This window comes from Vanessa tameamea, chromosome 10 (assembly GCF_037043105.1).
Source record: "Vanessa tameamea isolate UH-Manoa-2023 chromosome 10, ilVanTame1 primary haplotype, whole genome shotgun sequence".
NCBI lineage: Eukaryota > Metazoa > Arthropoda > Insecta > Lepidoptera > Nymphalidae > Vanessa > Vanessa tameamea.
The window spans coordinates 3,889,149-3,909,205 of record NC_087318.1 but is presented as its reverse complement, the minus strand read 5'-3'; the positions used below and the strand labels follow the sequence as shown (position 1 = coordinate 3,909,205).

The 20,057-nt window shown below is 32.5% G+C and overlaps 1 protein-coding gene across 1 annotated transcript in view; it reads right to left on the bottom strand.

The window, feature by feature from the left end:
• The window catches only part of LOC113391666 (headcase protein), a 52,659-nt gene that overhangs the window by 17,652 nt on the left and 14,950 nt on the right, over positions 1-20,057 (bottom strand). Inside the window, exon 2 of the mRNA XM_026627710.2 lies at positions 15,915-16,011. Coding sequence (XP_026483495.1) covers positions 15,915-16,011 — 97 coding nt within the window. The remainder of the gene's footprint in view (positions 1-15,914; positions 16,012-20,057) is intronic.

The window sequence follows — 20,057 nt, the reverse complement described above, 5'->3', positions numbered from 1 at the left end:
AAGATAGTCGTGATGGCCCAATGGCTAGACAACGTGAATCTTATCCAAAAATGTCGGGTTCAAATGCAGCTAAGTTTTCATGTGCTTAATACGTCATATTGTCGTGCATCGTAAATTAAGGAAATCATTGTAAGTACCTACATGTACCTAATTAAATTATGCCCCATGTAATCCACCAATGAAATCATCTTTAAAGTTTATCAAAAGGGGCCATTTTCGGTGGAACATTACGAATATTCGTTTGAAAATTTACCTGACGGTACACGTCTTCGCTTTTTGTTCGCTTGGTATCAAAAATGTATTTTATTTGCGTGTTCGACTGACGTTTTGTGGTGCTCTATAGTACGAGTACAAATGACGAAACGATTTAAAGCGCCGACGTTTGTGTTCGTATTTCGTCCTAATGTTGCAACTGTCATTGAGTGGATGTTGCATTGTACCAGTGTTCGCGTTTAGAATTAACAAGCCCTACAATCATTTGCATATTATATATAAACTATTCTAATTTTATAATTGAAGGTAAATTATCTGATGTAAGAAATCGTTGAATTGTATTTATAGCATCAAAAGTTTTTTTTTTTTTTATCTTATCTTTATCTACAGTCAAAAAACCACTCAAGAGTTTTTTGTTAATGTTAGAAATCTATTTATTTCATTACATTCTCTTTTCAATCGAACAACATTTTTAAAGTAAGTTTTTCTTTAACTTTTTTTTTTTTAATTTAAATATTTCTTATCTGTATACACAATATATTTCTTTTATCAAAAGTTATGCAATTTTCATAGGTCATTTTTATCTGATATTGTGTTGTTTATATTTAATAATAAACGTTATCTTGTATAAGATAAAATAAAAAAAAATCGTACTTGATCATATCTATGTAATACTTTAAATAATAATACATGATAATCTTATTTGTGATATAATCTATTGACAAATTAAATATTTGAGATAACTTGGTATGTTCTGATAATTTAAATATCGAACAAAAAGAACAAATTTTATTTTATTTTTGTAATTCATTCTGGTGCGGCTGCGTTGGAATAAATACCTACAGACAAAAATCGCGAAAGATTAACGTTGATTGGTTTTAAATCCACCGCTTTTAAAAATAAGAATCAAAACTATGTTAAAGGGAATTATGGTATGTCTTCGTATTTTAACCCGCTTGCCCTAAAAGGCGAGTCGTGTTTTATGAGTATATCTTTGTATATAAATATATCATATTGTATGAAGTAGGGTATAAAAATCAACATAATAATTAAATCGTTTTAAAAATGTATACTTAAATGAGTTTTATATCTAGATTCTAATTACCCGATTAAAGAGTTGTTACGTATACATCAAATGCTCGATGAAATGATATCGATGATTATTACAATATTTGATCGAATGCTTGGAAATGAAATAAGTCGATAGTCACGATAACTGAACACGACGTTAACATTTATAGCAATCTATTTATAGTTTTGCAATTTAATAATAAAATGGAATGTGCGTGACATTAAAAACAGTGTAATCATGGAATGAGATCACAGGCAATGTAAACAAGTTATTAGGTACTTTTATAACAGTCTTTTAAATCGCGCTATTTTAGTTAAAAACTATAACCCTACTACGGCAAAAACGTTCAATTATTTATCATCTAACAAAAATAAATGTTCTTTAATTTATAACATATTTACAGCGACGTTCCATGGCTAGGTGCATGCCCTTAAAAATATACCCTATAATATGTTGTCTTAACTTAACTACTCTATCTTTACATAGCTTATAAACCACAGACTATCAAGACGATTCTAACAATATCTCATTTGGGAAATAAGTATATTAAAAGACACGCGGAAAGAGATGCACATACAAACATACATAGTCTGCTGAAATAATGAACATGCTTTTGGCTTTTATTTGTGTGAAGTCGATGCGTAATTGTTATAATGTAATTTGCACATTCGCCTTATATCTAGCCTTGTTACCGTCCGCTGTCTGTTACTCAAAACTATCATATACAAAGCATAGTGAGTATTTTATGCCTAATTTCTGATCGCGCATATTTTAATTCATAGTTAATAATGACTTCCTATTCTTCAGTGATATGTACCTAACCATTTTATGAGTATCTCATTGTATAGAGCAACATTTTTTTTTTATTTATAATTTGAACCTCTGTCTATTTGTTACGATACAGGTACAGTAATGTAATGGAATTTCATAATGAAAATAAATCCCATTCTTCATATTTAAGATCATAAGATTATTTAAAACAAAATTTTTCAGGGAACGAAAAAATTAACTTCCTTTAAACTTTAAGTAATCAAAGCGTGGACGGATATGAGACAAAATCCCAATAAACGGAAAAAACACACATAATAACGTGACAGTTTTATTTATTAGTATTTAAATGTGCAAATAGTATAACTAATTCATTATACGAGCGTAGGTAAAGGTACGCTTACGATAAGCCAAGTATCGTATTCGTATAGAGGATAACGTCCGCTTCAAGGCGAACATAATAAACATATACAGTACCCAACGTAAGTAAAACACTAATGAGTGCAATATATACCTTATGTAAAGGCAATAAGAGCTAAACGAAATAATATTTCCCACCGTACGGTCCTTGCATAACATACTATAAGTTGTTCTAGTACGCCCTATATTAATGTAACCGTTGCCAATATACGACACAAAAAACGTGATTGGCAGGTGGAGTTCTAATTTAGGGTTGATATATGTTATTAATGGATTTTAGTAATTATAATATTACTTGTTGAACGATTATTACGAAACTGTATATTTTATAAGTTGAAACATATTCCGGTGGGATTATTACAAGTTTTATTAACATATCGTTTATATTAGTTGTAATGCTATGTTTAATATATTGTCCTTTATCTGAAATGTCTAGGTGAATAAAAATATCAACTAGTTAAATTCATTAAACATCCTGTCGTGTACGATGGGAGACATTCGAAAAACACTGCTGTCTTTTAATAATGAAGTTTAAATACTAAAAATGGCGATCAACTCTACAACCTTACTCCTAAGTTTCATCCTCTTAAGTGATGAATATTTAAAAATATTAAGCATCTACTACTCATTAACATAAGCATAAATACCGATTTTCATATTTCTAACATCAAGTATGACGACTTTACATACAAATTTTCATACCAATTAAAATGTATTAAGAATAGGTTTTAGTTTTAGTTTCAGAAGCCAATGTACAAGACCTATTTTGTATATAAATATATATTTAAAATTGTATTTAAGGAAATATATTTTCTATTGCCATTGTCACACCTTATTGCGAGACTATTTATTATACTTATGTATATATATCTTAGAGTTCATTACGTATCTATGTATTGAATCTAATTTGAAACCTGTTATATATGTACACATAGTATATAGCGATCACAAGGTAAACTACGCCCTAAGATTTCTATCGGTCATTGTACCATAATAAACCGAAGTGTTATGTAACTCGTATTATCGTTGGAAATACTCGGGACCGATGTATGTTCACAGATAAAAACTTCAATAGATATCCATTTAAGTAATACCCGTGAAATAGATAACAATTAGGTGCAGGCGCATGCGTGAAAGCAACACTTTCTAGAATGTGGATTACAGAGAAAATTACTTGTGATCGTTAGCGAAATTCCAAATTTATTCATATTTTTTTTTATTTTGTAAAGAGAACGTTGATATTTTTTGCACTTCGTGTTTACAAGGAGTTTCTATTATTATTTTATATTTTCCAGCTTGTTGAAGTTAAAAGGAACCACAATGAATCAGAATGCAATATACCTTTGCCGAGTTATTGCCATTTAAGCCTTTACTGTTACTTTCATTGATATGAATTACATTAGACTACATCCAGAAGGCACAGATTAATAAACGCAACATTAGATAAAAATTAAAGAAATCGCTTAATAAAGATATTATTAAAAAAAAATATATCCGACCACCGCGACAATTTGTTTTTTAAATACAACTTTAAGGCGAAGTAATTCATGTTATTACAAATTTAAACAGCATCGTCGCATAAACACGCAATATGATTGTAGCATGTCATAACGAAATATATTTGAGTATCGTTAAATAGACACCGGTCGACCGCAGTTATAAATAGTTGCTATTAACTGTCAACCACGAAGGAATCACATTACTCCAAAATTACTTATACAAGATTGGATCATGTTTTTAGTATTAAATATGTAAACATGCAATTTACAAATAATCTGAGGTCGCTTCTATTTGTTACGAGAACTCATTAGTTCGCTGTGAAATTAGAGGGCATTAATCTTCATGTAAATTTTATGATCATTTTTTATTTAGATTTCTGATTTCTTAGTATGAATTATAAAACTAAAGTTCTAGAAAAATATGTTGTTTTCTTTTTCTTCAAAAATAAACGCATTTAAAATCTTATCGCATAATTATTTAACTTTTTCACCCGTACATCTAAAAGTTGTTCAAAGTGTTCTACAAAGTAATTCAGTTTTTAACAAGATGAAGCGTGAAAGCGTGTTTAAATTTTTATCGGGGTGTTGGCACAGTCGTTGAGAGGAGTGCTCGTACTGTTTAAAGTAGGCAGTCCCCTTTATCCGCGGTCGGTTCCTTAGGGATGTTAAAGGATTTAAAGACAAAAACGGGAAAAACTCTGTTTTGTATCAACATTAAATGCGCCGAAAGACAGAAGGTTTTTAAAAATTTTAACAACGCCGCCAACTGTTGTAGTTTGTAAATAACTGCGTTAGATTAAGTATCTCTATGAATTACATTTTGAACGTATATAAACTACTTTTATGTATATTGCAAATTGCATTATTCAATTTAAGAAAATCCAGTCACCAGTGCACTGCATCGCATGCCAAGTAGAATGAAATAATACGTAAGGTCTATGACCTATAAGTAATTCATAGAATGGGCGAGTGAGCGCGAGGTTCAGCCCGATATGGCAGGTGTGTTATGTAAGCGGGCTGCGCAGGCGCACTTACCGATACCAAATGCCACTGTGCTATTCCTAAGCTAGTTAGATCTTACGTCAAGGTCTACAAACAATTGAAAGTAGACAAAACACGTTTAAAGGGACCCTTTGGATGTTAATAAATTAAGAGTTAAAGTGAGGGATACATAAACATCTAATCTAACTACTGTAGGTAAATTGAAAATGAGTGCATCGCGAAAATTACCGATCCATTTTTATCAGGTGCTGTCTAAACTTGAAACAACGGTGCTAGACAAATTTGTAATGATATAGCCAATTAGGTATCCCTCATAACGATAACACTATATATAGCCGTTACCGTCCCACAGAGAGGACTACTTTAAAAGCGTACAATTTAAAACATAAATTAGATAGTGCAGTGTCTAAATACGGGAGGACACCGGGAGGCAACGACTACCGGGTGGTTAGGGACGATGAATAACGAAGCGAGAAGGATGGATTATTGGCAATGGCGCGACCACGAGCGAGACAAATGACAGGGCGCGGGCAGGAGTGCAGCAGCCAGCAAGCTGTGTGCACACAGACACCGATCGATTAGTGGGCTAGCCCGCCGCCCGTCGCGCCACAGCCAATCTATCGACCTTTGCTTTCGCATTTTGAAATTGCCCAATTGTTACTCATAATTTAGTAGATATAGTAGTATTAATTTCCCTTATATACATTTTTTTAATTTTACGAAAACACTTTCAATCGCTGTAAATTTAACGTTATATAAGAGGATTACTGAAGCCCCAGGTGGCGATAGCGAGTCGTTTCGATTTCTGCTCACGTCGCCGACCGGTGATCACTTATTTAACTCAGAGGTGTCGTGATTCTATAGAATTCATCGGATAAGCCACAGCGCATTTTCTATTTATGATTTTTTTATTCGAAATAGTTTCTACTGATGGAATAACTTAAACGAGGCTGCTCAGTATTGGCGTGGAAATAGCTCAGTGTGTCTACAGCTTTCCTTACTTTGATACCCTTTGATGTTACGTTAAGAGCTTATTGCTTTTAAGATTTCTTAATTATTTTATGGTTTTTGAAAATTTATGCGAATAAATTTTAAAAACATAGTCAAAAAAACAAGTTTATTTCAGGTAAACAAACCATTTTATCCATCAGTTTTTGATATAATAGCTTAATATTGCTATAAAATCGCTTCAATTCATCAACATTACTTTTTATTGGACATAATTGCTTCGTTATATTGTCTTGTTTGGATTTATTTCATGGCAAGTAAATTATATAACATTGTTTGTTTAATGTGTTTAGATTTCAGCGTGGGAAATATCTATTAGAAAAAATACAATGCACTGAATAAAAGGTGAGTTTTTCAATTGTCTCTATTTATATCTTAAGTTCGCTTAGTAATAAAATAATAGTATAATTAATTTGCGTCTGGACCATGCATTCGGCACAGCCGTCTTAATTAAATAGCGGTCTATTACGTCAAGCATCTAAAGATAATTTATTGATATTAAATTTTCGTACACCCCTGCAATATATAACACTATATACACAACTAATGTGAGTTTAATTTCTAATATATCTTGCACCTGAATCATTTCCTTTGTCGAGTTAATACGATATCATGTACTAACAGTTTTGAAAGGAAAGCTACTCGTAACATGACTTTGTTGAATGTAACAGAAATAATTAAGTAAATAGCTTTTTTATCTAACGAAAACCAGTCATTTGCTATATCAAAGAAAGTAGCAATTAGACTGACATGAAGGAAAAGAGACAAGTTACAACAGGAAACAAATGTCAGTTCGTACTTGACGAAGAAAAGAAACATGTGAACGGTAATGTGAACTGATAAGATATATCGTACTAATTCAGTTTGGAGTCAAGTGTAGGTATGATTTAATTAACTATTAACTATCCTATATTTACATCCATTATATTCGTCAAATTCGGGTGACGTCACGCTCACTTATACTTGCAATTTGAAACTGGATTGGTTTCTAACATTTTACGCGTATTTATTTAAAATATGACGTCATAGGCTTGCAACCCTCTACACTTGTTCGATACTCGCACTTCCCCAATGTGCAGTGTAATTTATGTATGGTTTTACCATCGAGCCAAAGCGACCAAACACGCTTCATACATATTTAATATTGATTCGTTTATCTCAAAAATTTAATTTATGTACCTATACAGAATTGATAAGAAATAACACCATCGAATGTTATTAAATTATACTAATCTTAGTAAAAAACGAGTGAGCAAAATCGAGCAAGTTTAAGAATTTATATTATGATCTAATATGAGATCGAAGAACCGGCTCCAGGACAAAGCTTAAGCTAACTTAACAATGTGTTTAGTTTCGAGATTAGACCAATCCCGCCCGACACCTAAACACGGATTTTAGATAACATTCAAACTCCGACCACACTGAATATAAATGAGATTTTAGAACGCCACATCGCCCGTCTTAGGGCTCTCGTGCATAATTACTAGACATTAAGGACGTTCAACTTCATTTGCAGTCGATGAATATCTTAAATTGGCCTTTACTACAATTCGTTTGTTTTAGCTATATCTACGAGTAATTAAATTGCTTTAATGGAGCTAACCGCATTTCGCCGACTTTCGCTCGCAAAAAATCTGGTGGGTCGGTGAGGGTCGCGTGATTAGGGCCCGGTACGCACCCTACCCTCACCTCCCAGCTGTTTGCGTCTATTACGATTTCAATGTCAAGTCCGATCAATAACGGCCGGGGATGTAAAATTTCGGCTGCTTTCGGTGGGTTCCGGGAGCTACGAGCGGAGCCGCGGGCATACTAACCTACCGTAATGCGTCGGGGTGCGTGCGTCCGTAAACGATCAATAAACGCCGAGTAAGGACTCGGCCGCTTTATAAATAGTCTTGAACTTCACCTAGCTCAGCGTTACGATTTCATGGGCGAAAGTGTCAAAATGTTCCCGGTTGTTCCACGATCGCGTGCGCCTTATCGGCGTAATATTCACACTTTCGAGCTGATACAAAGAATGAGTAATCAATATTTGGAGTTCGTGAGCTGCGGTGTAGTACAATGCCAGGCGTCTCATTATTTAAATTATATGCACAACCCGCGTCAGAGAAAGTTAGAATATCTCAATAAGACGTGACAATCGACAATTGATGTGAATATTTCACTGACTTTTCATGTAAATAGTCCTTCAGAGCACTCGTGGCTGGCGATTGTTCGACGCAATGGCTGGAAAAATGGCACCGAGCAAGTTCGAATTGGAAAAACAAGTGTGGTGAATTTTTGCACGTAGTCTAAAATAGACGAACTAAATATCAATATTTGCAATTCATACTGTTTTATTGAAAATAACAAAAGTGAGAGATTTCGAAACGTATATTTAATATTAAACACCGATATTATTTTTATTCTTAGATAAAGCAACGAGATTGACGGTATTAAATTAAATTTATACATACAGACCAAAGAGCGACAGTACGTGACAGAATGGAGCTAGTCCGTGATAGCGAGGGAGCAAAGCGGTAATATTAAAGTCGAAAACGAGCGCTTCATTACTCGAATGCTGGCAATAACAATACGGCTAATGGCGCTCCGGCAATCGTCTCCATTCCCGTTTCTACTTAAAAATATTCCTCTACAAATCTCCGACATCTAAAATCATTACTGTGAATCTCATTCACTTAACAAAGCTTTCGAATTTGTAAAATACTAAATTTTAATTAATCTATTTAAATTAATGAGACCAAACCTTGTAGAAAACTATTGCAACTAAACTAGGTTCAGACCTCTTCTCTAGACTCAACCAATGTAAGTAGGGTAGTAGCAAAATTGCATCTATAAATACGCAGGTAGTATCGAGTTAACGTCGGAAATAAATACAAGGCGAGTGTTGATTTGAATAAATTATAAACAAGCCGAGTTGATAAACAATCGAGTGTTCAATTAAGTCGCATTGTAAAGTACTGCCAACAGAAATAAGGTACATAAAATACCTAGTACTTATAATAGTTTACAATAATACACTGTCATCAGACTAGAAACGCAGTTTGTTTAATATATTCCCTCGCCATAACCGTACCTATCATAATATGAGCAACGTGTAGGTAGGTCACGTAGGCACTGATAATTTAGTTTTATTAATGCTTGAAGACACATGCCACGGCAAGGAAATTCCTGTTAACCTTTGGCATACTGTTTTCTTTAGTCAGAGCTTGTAATCACTGTCATGAGACGTTCTATGATAGCTATTCTTGTTTGTACTTTCAAATTGTTGGTAATGTAATACAATAGAACTAGTATTCATACTTAGTGCCATAGCATCAAAAATATGAGATTTTATTAACTTTACGATGAACTTTATAAAGATGAGATGCAATAGTAAAACTGCGTCTAGTTTCTATCTAAGGAGGTAAAAACTAGACGCAGGTTATCAAAAGATTATAAAAGGTTATCAGATAATATAATTACCTAAATATACATTATGCATTTGAGATATCTACTTTAAATGTTTCAATTGATTTTAATATTGCTTCATCATAAATAATGTGATTTCTTTTGAGTACGAATACGAATACTTTATTTATTTTGAATTATATAAACATACAAAGAAGCATCCGGTATACGTTACAAACAACATAAACACAAGCGTTATCGAGTCTATCTTAATGTACTATAATAATTTGTTATACTATAAAATATCAAACCACACCTCGCAATTAGATCTCGATTACGCGATACGCTTGTGTTATTAAAGGTAGCACTTAAATCTGACCCTATAAGGAACACGAGATAAAGACATAAGATATATCTAGAAAGATTTACGCAAGTAATTGTACCTCAAAGCGCACATTACTTTTGACAAAGACTGATTTATAGTTGAAAAATAGTTAAAGATATATACGTATTTATATAAATACCGTTTAATTCTACTTATAACTTAAGTAACCCGCTCAAATCAAAAGGACGTATAATTTTTCGCCTTTTTTTTTGGAAGATCTTATCGAACGTAAAGCGATTTTCTGATGTTTGTCAAAAGCGAACATATACAGTTTTATTGGTAGGTTACGAATAGAAACGCAACAAATCAACATGACGGCATTAGTTTACGATTCTATGCGCTAGAGATTTGCAAGCGTTGCGGCCCAGGCGCAGCCGTGCACTCTAAGTGGGACGGGCGCGAGCGTCGACCTCACGCCCGACTTCAGGGTTACCACTGCCGCTTGTCGATCATGCCAACAAACTCTTACGTAACCCTATTAACATTTACACCATTCACATTATAACTAGTATTTATTGTTACAATAAATCGCATATTGAATTTTGGCTCAGAATCAAGCATGTTTATCCAAACATTATTAGTGTTATCGAGATAATAATAGTATCTGCTGAGATCAATGACCGCTCCAGTTCTATTCTAGTAACCAATCGCAAAGACTTGTCTTACTTTGTTATTTCGTGGAAAAGTCACTGTTATGATTGGAAAAAAGCATGTTTTATTAGCTTGTGTTGAAGTTTCTTTTATTTAATTTCGTCATTTCAATAATCCTTTTGTTAATCTTATTCATCTTTGCACTTTTAATTGCGAGGAATTATTTGAGATTGGGTGTATTAAGTCACGTTATTTCAGTAGATATTTTTTAATTCGTCAGGCGATCGATATATATTAAAAAATATTTTAAACATCCGTGCAGACTTCAATTTAAGTAAATTTTATAAATGCCATCACAAATTTATATTGCATTGCATTTTATACTGCAAGGTTTCTAAAATTCTTCAATTGGCTGTAATAATCGACGCTGGTATAACTTTCGCACCTTAATATTTGTTCTTTAGCTGTTTGACAGGGTACACACCTACATTTACGATCTGATAGATGCGAAAGGTCTTCAAGCGCCGTGGGTTACAAGGAAATATCAGTAATTGGGTTTTAGAACCTTTAAGAATGATAGATACTTGTTAAAACTAATTTCACATAATTTAATTCTGAGTAATACGTAATCACAATTTTTTCTATTTCCTTAAATTTTATGTATGCTGATTATTGGTTCCAGTTATCAACAATAATCCTTTTTTAAATGTAAAGTCAATGAATCATAATACGCGTACGTGTCTTAAGTCAGACCGGCGACGCGGCGATGTGGGCGCAGTGTGGGCTTCATATTGCAATACGGCTTAAAAATCATAGTGAAATTACTTTGTTTACAAGACGGGGTGTCAATGAATTCAGATATGCGCGATTGTGCGATAAAAATAAACCAAAAGCATAGTGGGATTTGGTAAGCAAAGTAATTGTGTGTACCCGTTTTATATAAATAAGATTTTAAATTATTCGTAAATTAATAAAAGTTATTTCATTACAACTTCAAGATATTTAACGAAACTCGTAAAATATGCGAACAAGGCACTTTTATCGAGATTGAATTCAATACAGTCTGATGATTACAAAAACCGGATCGCAGGCCATTTCCAATTATGGTTTTAATGTTCTGCAAGTGGATACTTGCGATAACATTATAAAAAGTCGTTTCAGAGGTACACGAAATGTAGCCAGTAGTAGTTGGGCAAAGTTCCTAAGATTGCCTTTTAAAGTTATTGCGGCTATAAAATGAATTGAAAACTTAGGTTGCAGAAAATATGCGAGTCCACACGCTAGTTACGACACGGTGTAGCTCTACTGACATTTTTGTTAATTTAAAGTCTCAAATAAATTGTATGTCACACCAACGAACTAATTACGTCAAGCGATGTCTTACGAAACGATTGATATGTGTACTGGTATGAGATTGCACATCATGCTATCATCGAACTACTAGTTTTTCTAGCCCAAGAAAGTTGCACTACAAGACTTAACTGGCATCCAACCCTATTGTATCTATTAGCTGGCTACTTTCTTATTTCTTACCATTTACGGATTGTCGAGAATATCGTAACGTATTTGAACCGTATTTGAACAATATAAAATATATGACAACGCAATGCTTATTTGACGTAAGCATTACCTGAGATTTTAAAAACAATTCAAAAATCGAAATAAATCTAGACATCAAATTTTAGTATTAAAACGCTGAATCGAAACTGCAATGGCAATAAAAATCGTTTTATAAATCGTTAACGTTCCACGCAAACATTTCGCTAATCGGAAAAGTTTTCAATTTAGCGAGATCCGATTTATCAATTCCAATATTAGCCGGAGCCAAAATAATAAAGCTATTATCTTGTTGTGAGCTCGACAAGACGATTTAAAAGAAAAACACGGTGCTAATCCACATGGGAAGCCTTGAGCAGGGTATTGGGTAGCCAAGCGCAGTCAGTCGGATTCAGTTACACGGACGACCGCGCGCCGGCCGCATCTTTCCAAGGAGTTAAAATATATTTCTACAACGATAAACTATTTACAAATAAATATTAAAAAATAATAATTAGCTATATTAACAACATTTATAGATATTTGAAAAGTAGCATTAAGTATTATAATACAAAACTATTTAGCAGCGTAGGTAGGTATACCTTTTGTTAATATGACCAAATTAAAATTAGGAATTTCTATTGCCATGTTAAAATAATTTAATTAATTTCAAATGAGTTTTATAAAGCTGTGTAAGGCTTGTTAAAGCAATGTTTGAACTTAAGTAGATTCTATCAGCTCATGTACGGACGATGTGAAAATCGCTTACACGATGAATTCATAAACCAAGTTTGGAATGTACAGCTAACCGGTCTGATCAATATGTTGGTAGACATCGAAGCCCATAAATAGAAAAAGTGACCGTAGATTTAATGATGCTGCTTTGCAAAAACGTGCCTCGCTTGTCGCTGTTATCAATCACGGGTTTACTAAATATTATTTTACTAATGCTTTGAATTGAGAAGGCAATTAGAGAAACTAATGAATATCCCAATAGAATATTTCAAATATTATTATTGTGATTTAACCAGTGTAACTAAAGACAAAGGGGCTATATCATAGTTCCTAAGAACAGTGGCGCATTGACGATGTAAGGGTACGTTAAGGGACGATTAATAATTCTGACAGTGCCAATGCCTCGGTGGTCAATCAACTTACCATCAGGTGGCAAATTTGTCAGTCTATATTTTTATATTTTTTACATTCACAGCCTGTAAATTTTTCACTGCTGGGCTAAAGCTCTCCTCTCCCTTTGAGGAGAAGGTTTGGAGCATATTCCACCACGCTGCTCCAATGCGGGTTCGTGGAATACACATATGGCAGAATTTCGTTGAAATTAGACACATGCAAGTTTCCTCACGATGTTTTCCTTCACCGCCGAATACGAGATGAATTGCGTGGCGCTTGCTTGGGTTTGAACCCGAAATCATCGGTTAAGATGCACACATTCTAACCACTGGGCCATCTCGGCTCATTTGTCAATCTACCCACCTATATTAAATAATAGTAATTTTATATTCTAATAATGCATTTCCAATAAAAGTTCTACACAGAGACTAATATATGGGAACAGAAAATTATGAAGTTTCCCTTGGTGGTATACAAACGAGGTGCTGTCACGCGACGCGGAGCGAAACGACTGTACAAGACAATACCGGTCGTGTTTAAGCGATAAAGCAAGGAGAATGTTTTAAATTATTGTAGCAGACTATCCTAAATCTCTTCACTGTTTTGTAATTCGTTATTCGACCTGTACAGATATAGCTATACGTCTATAAAAATAATTAAAATTGAAGTGTTTGCCTTTTAGTTAGTACCTATAGGGATTTGAAAGTTACCAAAACCGAAAAAAATTTAAGTATTTTCCCTTACTCATCTGACTGGTTTACCGGAGATAACTTTCAGAACGGATAAAAAATATAAATGTACAAAATTGAATCATAAATGTAGGTACCAAGAAATCGTTTAATTTACATACTCTATATTTCATAAAAACTTGTCGAGCCCATCAAAAGCGATAACAGATATATAGTTTACGTGCATTTCAGTCATAGAAAACGGGAATAAAACAACCCAAGTGATTTGATAACACTCTTCTAAAATTACTTATATTCAAATGAATTCATTTTTAAGATTTCATAAAATCAACTCGCCAGTAACACGTTGCGGCGCTCGTTTTCTTGCTGTCTGGAAACAATAACTTAATCATCGCAACTGTAAAACTATGTACTTGCAAACGCTGTAATAAATATCAAACAAACGTCGGGTAAAAATAGAAACAGGCACGGCGGGCGGGCGAATGACCGTCGGTTGACATACAACGGACTCAAGGCCTGTGGAGATTAGATACCAACTGCCGTCGCATACAAACATAATTATATTGACAACAGCAGAATAACACTCCGTATCTTTCTTTGCTATTGAGTAATATTATGTTAAATGCACCACCTACTCTTATAACTCTTAAACTATTAAATACAAGAATGTTAAACTGACACTTGTAATGTCAATACTGTAAATTTAAATGTGAAACTCGAAAGCGAAACTGATTATATTATTATATACTTCAACCTTCTCAGATACACTGCATCTTCTAGTATAAGTTCTATCTATATTGGTATTGTTTCATTATTATTCAAGTATTGTTTCAGTTTGGCGTTACAAAAAACTTACGTATTCATTATTATAGATATATTTTTTATTTAAGAAGTTCAATGTATTTTTAGATATTGAAAAAGAGTAACTACTGAGTTTCTTGCCGGTTCTTCTCGAATCTACATTCCGAACCGGTGGTAGCTTTACTTTAAATAGTTTGTTAAATGACGATTCAAAAGTGCTGGTAAAAGCCTACTTGAATAAAGTATATATTGATTTTGATTTTTTGAATAGATATAAGTGTCTCTGCTCATAGACATTGATAAAATTGAAGAAGTTTAGCAAACCTGAGCTATGTTATGTCTACTGAACATACTATGAAACACATCAGTAATTATCACCCGAAGTTCGTAATGATATAAGACAAATTATCTCTAATTATGACATGAGCGTCCGAATATACAAACGTAATAACGTTTGCTTTGTGCAGCTCTATATGCTAATGTAATTCTTGGTAGGCTTTGTAGCTACGTGCTTTAAAATAAACATTTGAATTCAGTAGAAAAGTAAGTAAAGTAGTCGTAAAACGGCTAGTGGTGCGATTAAATTACACGAGAGTTACGTTTATTTGGTAGAAAACGTACCGACCGAGGGCGCCTCCCGTGACGGTGTTTTATCGTGAAAAGTGTCAGAGCAGTGTTTTTACGGCACTTCCAACAAAAGCAAACTTTCACCTCTGTAAACCTTTTTCAGTAGTAAAAATATTTTATTGTCACAAAACTCGTATATCAAGGGCTAGATTTTTTAACAGGATTAGATGATTTTTTTTTTATGAATGATAATTTACTTTATAAATTAAAGTTGTGAAGGAATGTCGTTGTAAGTGGTCTAAGTGGACGCGATGACAAGACTAATGAGTCGAATGATAAACTCAGCCTACCTCTTGTAAGAAGCTGTCATTGAAAGGAAGCGAGACTGAATAAGGGTAAACATTACTTTCTACGCTCTCAGTACAATTTTCTAATTTGTGAAGTCATCGTTAATGAAGAAAAACTAGAGTAAATCCGAGTAATTGACATTTAAAACAAGATAAAAAATCGATATCGATATTGGTTTTATTGAAAGTGCAAAGTTTTTTTTCTTGTCTGCCAATCTTCATCAATTTCCACTTCAATCGATAGTAAGTGGTTCAAGTGGATGTCATTATTTACTTACAATGAATTTATGACTTGCCGTTGGTAATTTAGATTGTCACCATACAAAAAGTTAATTATAAAGAGTGGGAAGACCAACATATGCAATCCAGTTCAAAATATGCAATCTTCTATCATGGGCTTACTATGTACATTAAATTTAAATATAGAACTGGTTTTTGTAAATAATGTTCTGAAGACAAGATGAGTTGTATATTATGTTACAAGTCAGCTTGACTTACCTTGATTTGATATGAGTTGACTTTATGCTTCGGCAGAAGATTGAACGTTGAGAAGTCCAGCCGTCTTGAAAATATTCCATTTGCTCCAGCACCAGCTCTGCAAATAAATAATACATCAATAATGATAATAGACATATAAAAATAATAATACTAAAAGCTTACAAAAAAACATTGAAAAAATTTTTGATCAACTACAGCACACATACGCGACTTACTAAAAGTATACACATATGCACCAACAACAATATATATAGAATAATATATTCGAGCATCAATATGCTAAATAAAAATACTGTTCGCTATTCAAACCAAACCATTGAAAACAAATGTATCATATTCCTGTTTCGGGTATAACAAAAACAACGAATCATTGTTCTCATAACATTTAACCTTGAAATTTTAATATGTAAAGTGAGAGTATGAAATTAATTTAATACACTTATTATACGAACAATTTAAAGACGTCGCTACGACATGTTGACAGTTTAGGAAATGTTTACGATTATACAATATGTCGGTCGATATTATTTTGTAGTATACACTCGTTCTTATTTCGCGATACAACTTCGTAGCAAAAATATTGCGAAAAGAAAATGTTAATAATAGCTCAATTCGTTGCCGTGCGACCCACAGTTTTATCTTTATTGCTGAGTAACCAAAAACATATTTCATCTGACGGGGCAATCAATTACTTTGTTTTGTATTACGAGTATGAACAAGAAAGCACTCTCGCTAGATTATATCTTAACAATAAAATTACTTCGAATAAAACCTTTGCACGTGTTGCAAGCGTTATAATTCGTTTAAGAACAGACATTTTTCACGGCACATCGGTGGCGCCGTGCAAAAAACATAATAAAGCTTCAAGGCTGCGCGAAAAAACTTGTTTTTTCATTGTCAAGGTCAGTCGAATTAGATACCGGCTCTTATATCTCGGCGAGGCGTGTCAACATAGCATTGTTTACATTTGCGTTAAGATAAAAAAAAACGGATAAAATATTCGACGTGTGGTTTTATGGTTGCGGACGTGAAGTTTATTGTTTTGTTTTTTACTATAAATAGTCCACTGTAATGTCTATTTTCTGTAATATAAAATAACCGATAAAATTAAAATTCAAGTAACATTACCAAGTAATAAACTTCATAAAGATAAAATATAAAAAAACAAGTTTGAATTTAATATCGTATTTAAAATGTGGTTCTGTTGCAACGGCTCCATTGCTCAATTATTATAAGGCAGCTGCGCATGCGTATCCGTTTCCGACGTATAAAAATTCTACTCGCATTCACAAACGAACTATCAAATTTAGACATTGCAATAAAGTCTGTACCTACATATTATTACATATCAAACAAGATAATCGAATCGAAATAATAATCCTTTTCAGGAGAATGGTGATTATTTTTATTCATATTATTGTTATTTTAAACATTCTGCAGTGCGATTCTGTAAGTATTCACTTCGATCTCACTCGTATTATTTTGAGAACCGAGAACTTTTGTAAATATTATAATTAATATTGCATGTATTCTACCATTTTACGAATGTTCTTACGGAATAACTCCACATATTTTATCGCATCAATTGTAAACTGATAATGTGTAAATAAAAAATATTCAAAAGATTATTAATATTATTAGCTAAGCTAATGATGATCTTTATTAAATAATAATAGGCTAAGCAATAATCATATCTTGTCTTTTTAATATTTTTTTCTTGTAGAATAAATAGATACCAGAATTTGGTAAAGCATGCACATAGAAATGTTTTAAAAAAATAATCATGTGCAAATATCGTATTCAAATGTCAAAACGTATTGTGTTTTTAGAGTATTTTCGAAGTAAATGATAATGCCACCTCCACACAGTCCACGGATGACCTCAAGCAGTTGTTTGTTAAACACAAACGTTATTATAGCATGTTCGAGTCTGATTTAGACACGTTGCAGCGCTTGAGTTTAAATAGACAAAACAAACTTATTAATTTTGTATTTAAACCTTTATTTTTTAGTAGTATTTAAAGTCTAATTTTGCTGTATATTTTCATATGTCTTAAAAATTATATGTTAAGCGAATTGCATCAGAATTTAAATCCTCAACGATCCGTATAATCCGTATCAGTGGAGGGACTAAGCCCCTGAATCATTTTTAGGAACAGGCAAATACCGGCGATAAAAATCTGTGAATATTTTCTTTCGGAACACAATTGGGTTTATGGAATTGATCGGTGATGTCTTACGATTTGAACACCATTACGTTTTTAAAATTGAAAAATAATTTACATATTTTAATTTTTTTTAAATTATTTTAGTTTATCCGCGCAGTTCTATCCGCCTTACTTTCCTGCTCTGCCTGCGTGGGTTTTAGCCATGTGTTAATACAGATTATAATCCTCAATAATTTTGCTATCAAAACCAAAAAGATTTCTTTCATTGGATATGTTAATTTTGAGATATAGGTACGCGTTTCACCAAACAAACTTTAACTTTATATTATTATGGAAATGTTAACTTATAATAAAAACGTTATCCAGTTTTAGCAATAAGTAGCATTCTAAATAAACTCCCTCAAATATATGACCATGAAACACATATTGCGTTTTAATAAATACCATTTATTTCTTCAAAAAAAAAAAAACGTTTTAATGAATCAATGTGTAAATTTATATTCACAAATGGCATGAACGATGGCTCGTCTCAGCAGTACAATTATTACATACAATAAACTGCCTTGTCTGTACATAAAACATTTTTTGAAGATCGTGACATCGTGCTCGTGAACATTATTAAAGATACAGAGGTCATTTTTTAAATATATCTGACAGCATACGCTTTACGAAATAACTACTGAATATATTTTTTAATAAAACTCGACATGGTAATTTTAATTTATAATAGCTACAGTTTAAGGCACACCACAAGGTGCTGTTCCATCTGAATGTCCTTCTTAAAAACCTTATTTATTTTAAATAAACTAATTAAATATTACTTTTGGATAATGAAAAGGTTTCCAAGTGATTGTTAAAGAACGATAGGTATAAGTAAAAAAACTACGTAAACAAAGTCGCAAGATATAGAATCAAGCTCGTTTGAGATAAAATCGAGTCGACACAAACATGCTTATTTTTATTCAACATTCAAGGCCGACACCGCCATATTGCATTCACTATGTATTGATTTAAAAAAAAAAACGTAACTCATAAACAAGGTATTTTGTGACGCTGCATTTGAAAATATAACGAAGTGCAAAGTTTAACATTACGTATATATTTCAAATAGGAATTACATTTAAGAGTCGAACATTATTTATAGATGTAACAATTTTGTAACATTTCATTTTGTAGTAATGAAAATACTAACTGTAAGCAATAGTATGATGTATCTGACCTTAAGTAGGTCATTAATTCAAAATAAACGACGAACATCACATTAATCATATAATTAGTTAACATGCATAGGTATCCCGACCTTACACCTCCGTAGCTAAGATCTCTTATCGCGTCCTCGTCTTAAATGTCAACATAATACATTAAAACTAAGTGTCACGTTGTCCTTATGTAATTGGGCCATAACATTACTGTCGTTTTTTTTTTCGATTACATTAAAATAACTAAGCCATTGTATTCCCAAGGTTACCCATATTAGTCGACCGTATTTCCGCCAGACAAGACACGAGACTGTTCAACAGAACTCATTTGTTTTTTGACTAATGTAAAATAATTGTTTATGCACATTTGTAATAGTAATTATCAAGAAACAATACATTTAATTTATATTCATAAAATAATGTTATAAAAACTTGTTTATATATTTTTATAGGTATGATTAGGTTATGGTAAATAGATCACTTATTTCATTAGTCATACTTAAAACTGTTTTTATCCAAAGCATTTTACTTATATATTGCATTAAGACAATTATTTCAAGTGTTTTGAAATTTAAATAATAAGTTTTTTAATTGTAACTCATACTTAAGAGAAAATTTAAATTACGTATTATTGTTCATAGTAATTAATATATATTTATTTCTTTAAATGAGAATAATTGTTTATATCATTCATAAACGATATGTTTAAACGTGCTATTATCACCATATGAAAAACTTTACTTTAATAATTAATTCACAATTGTTTTAATTTATAAT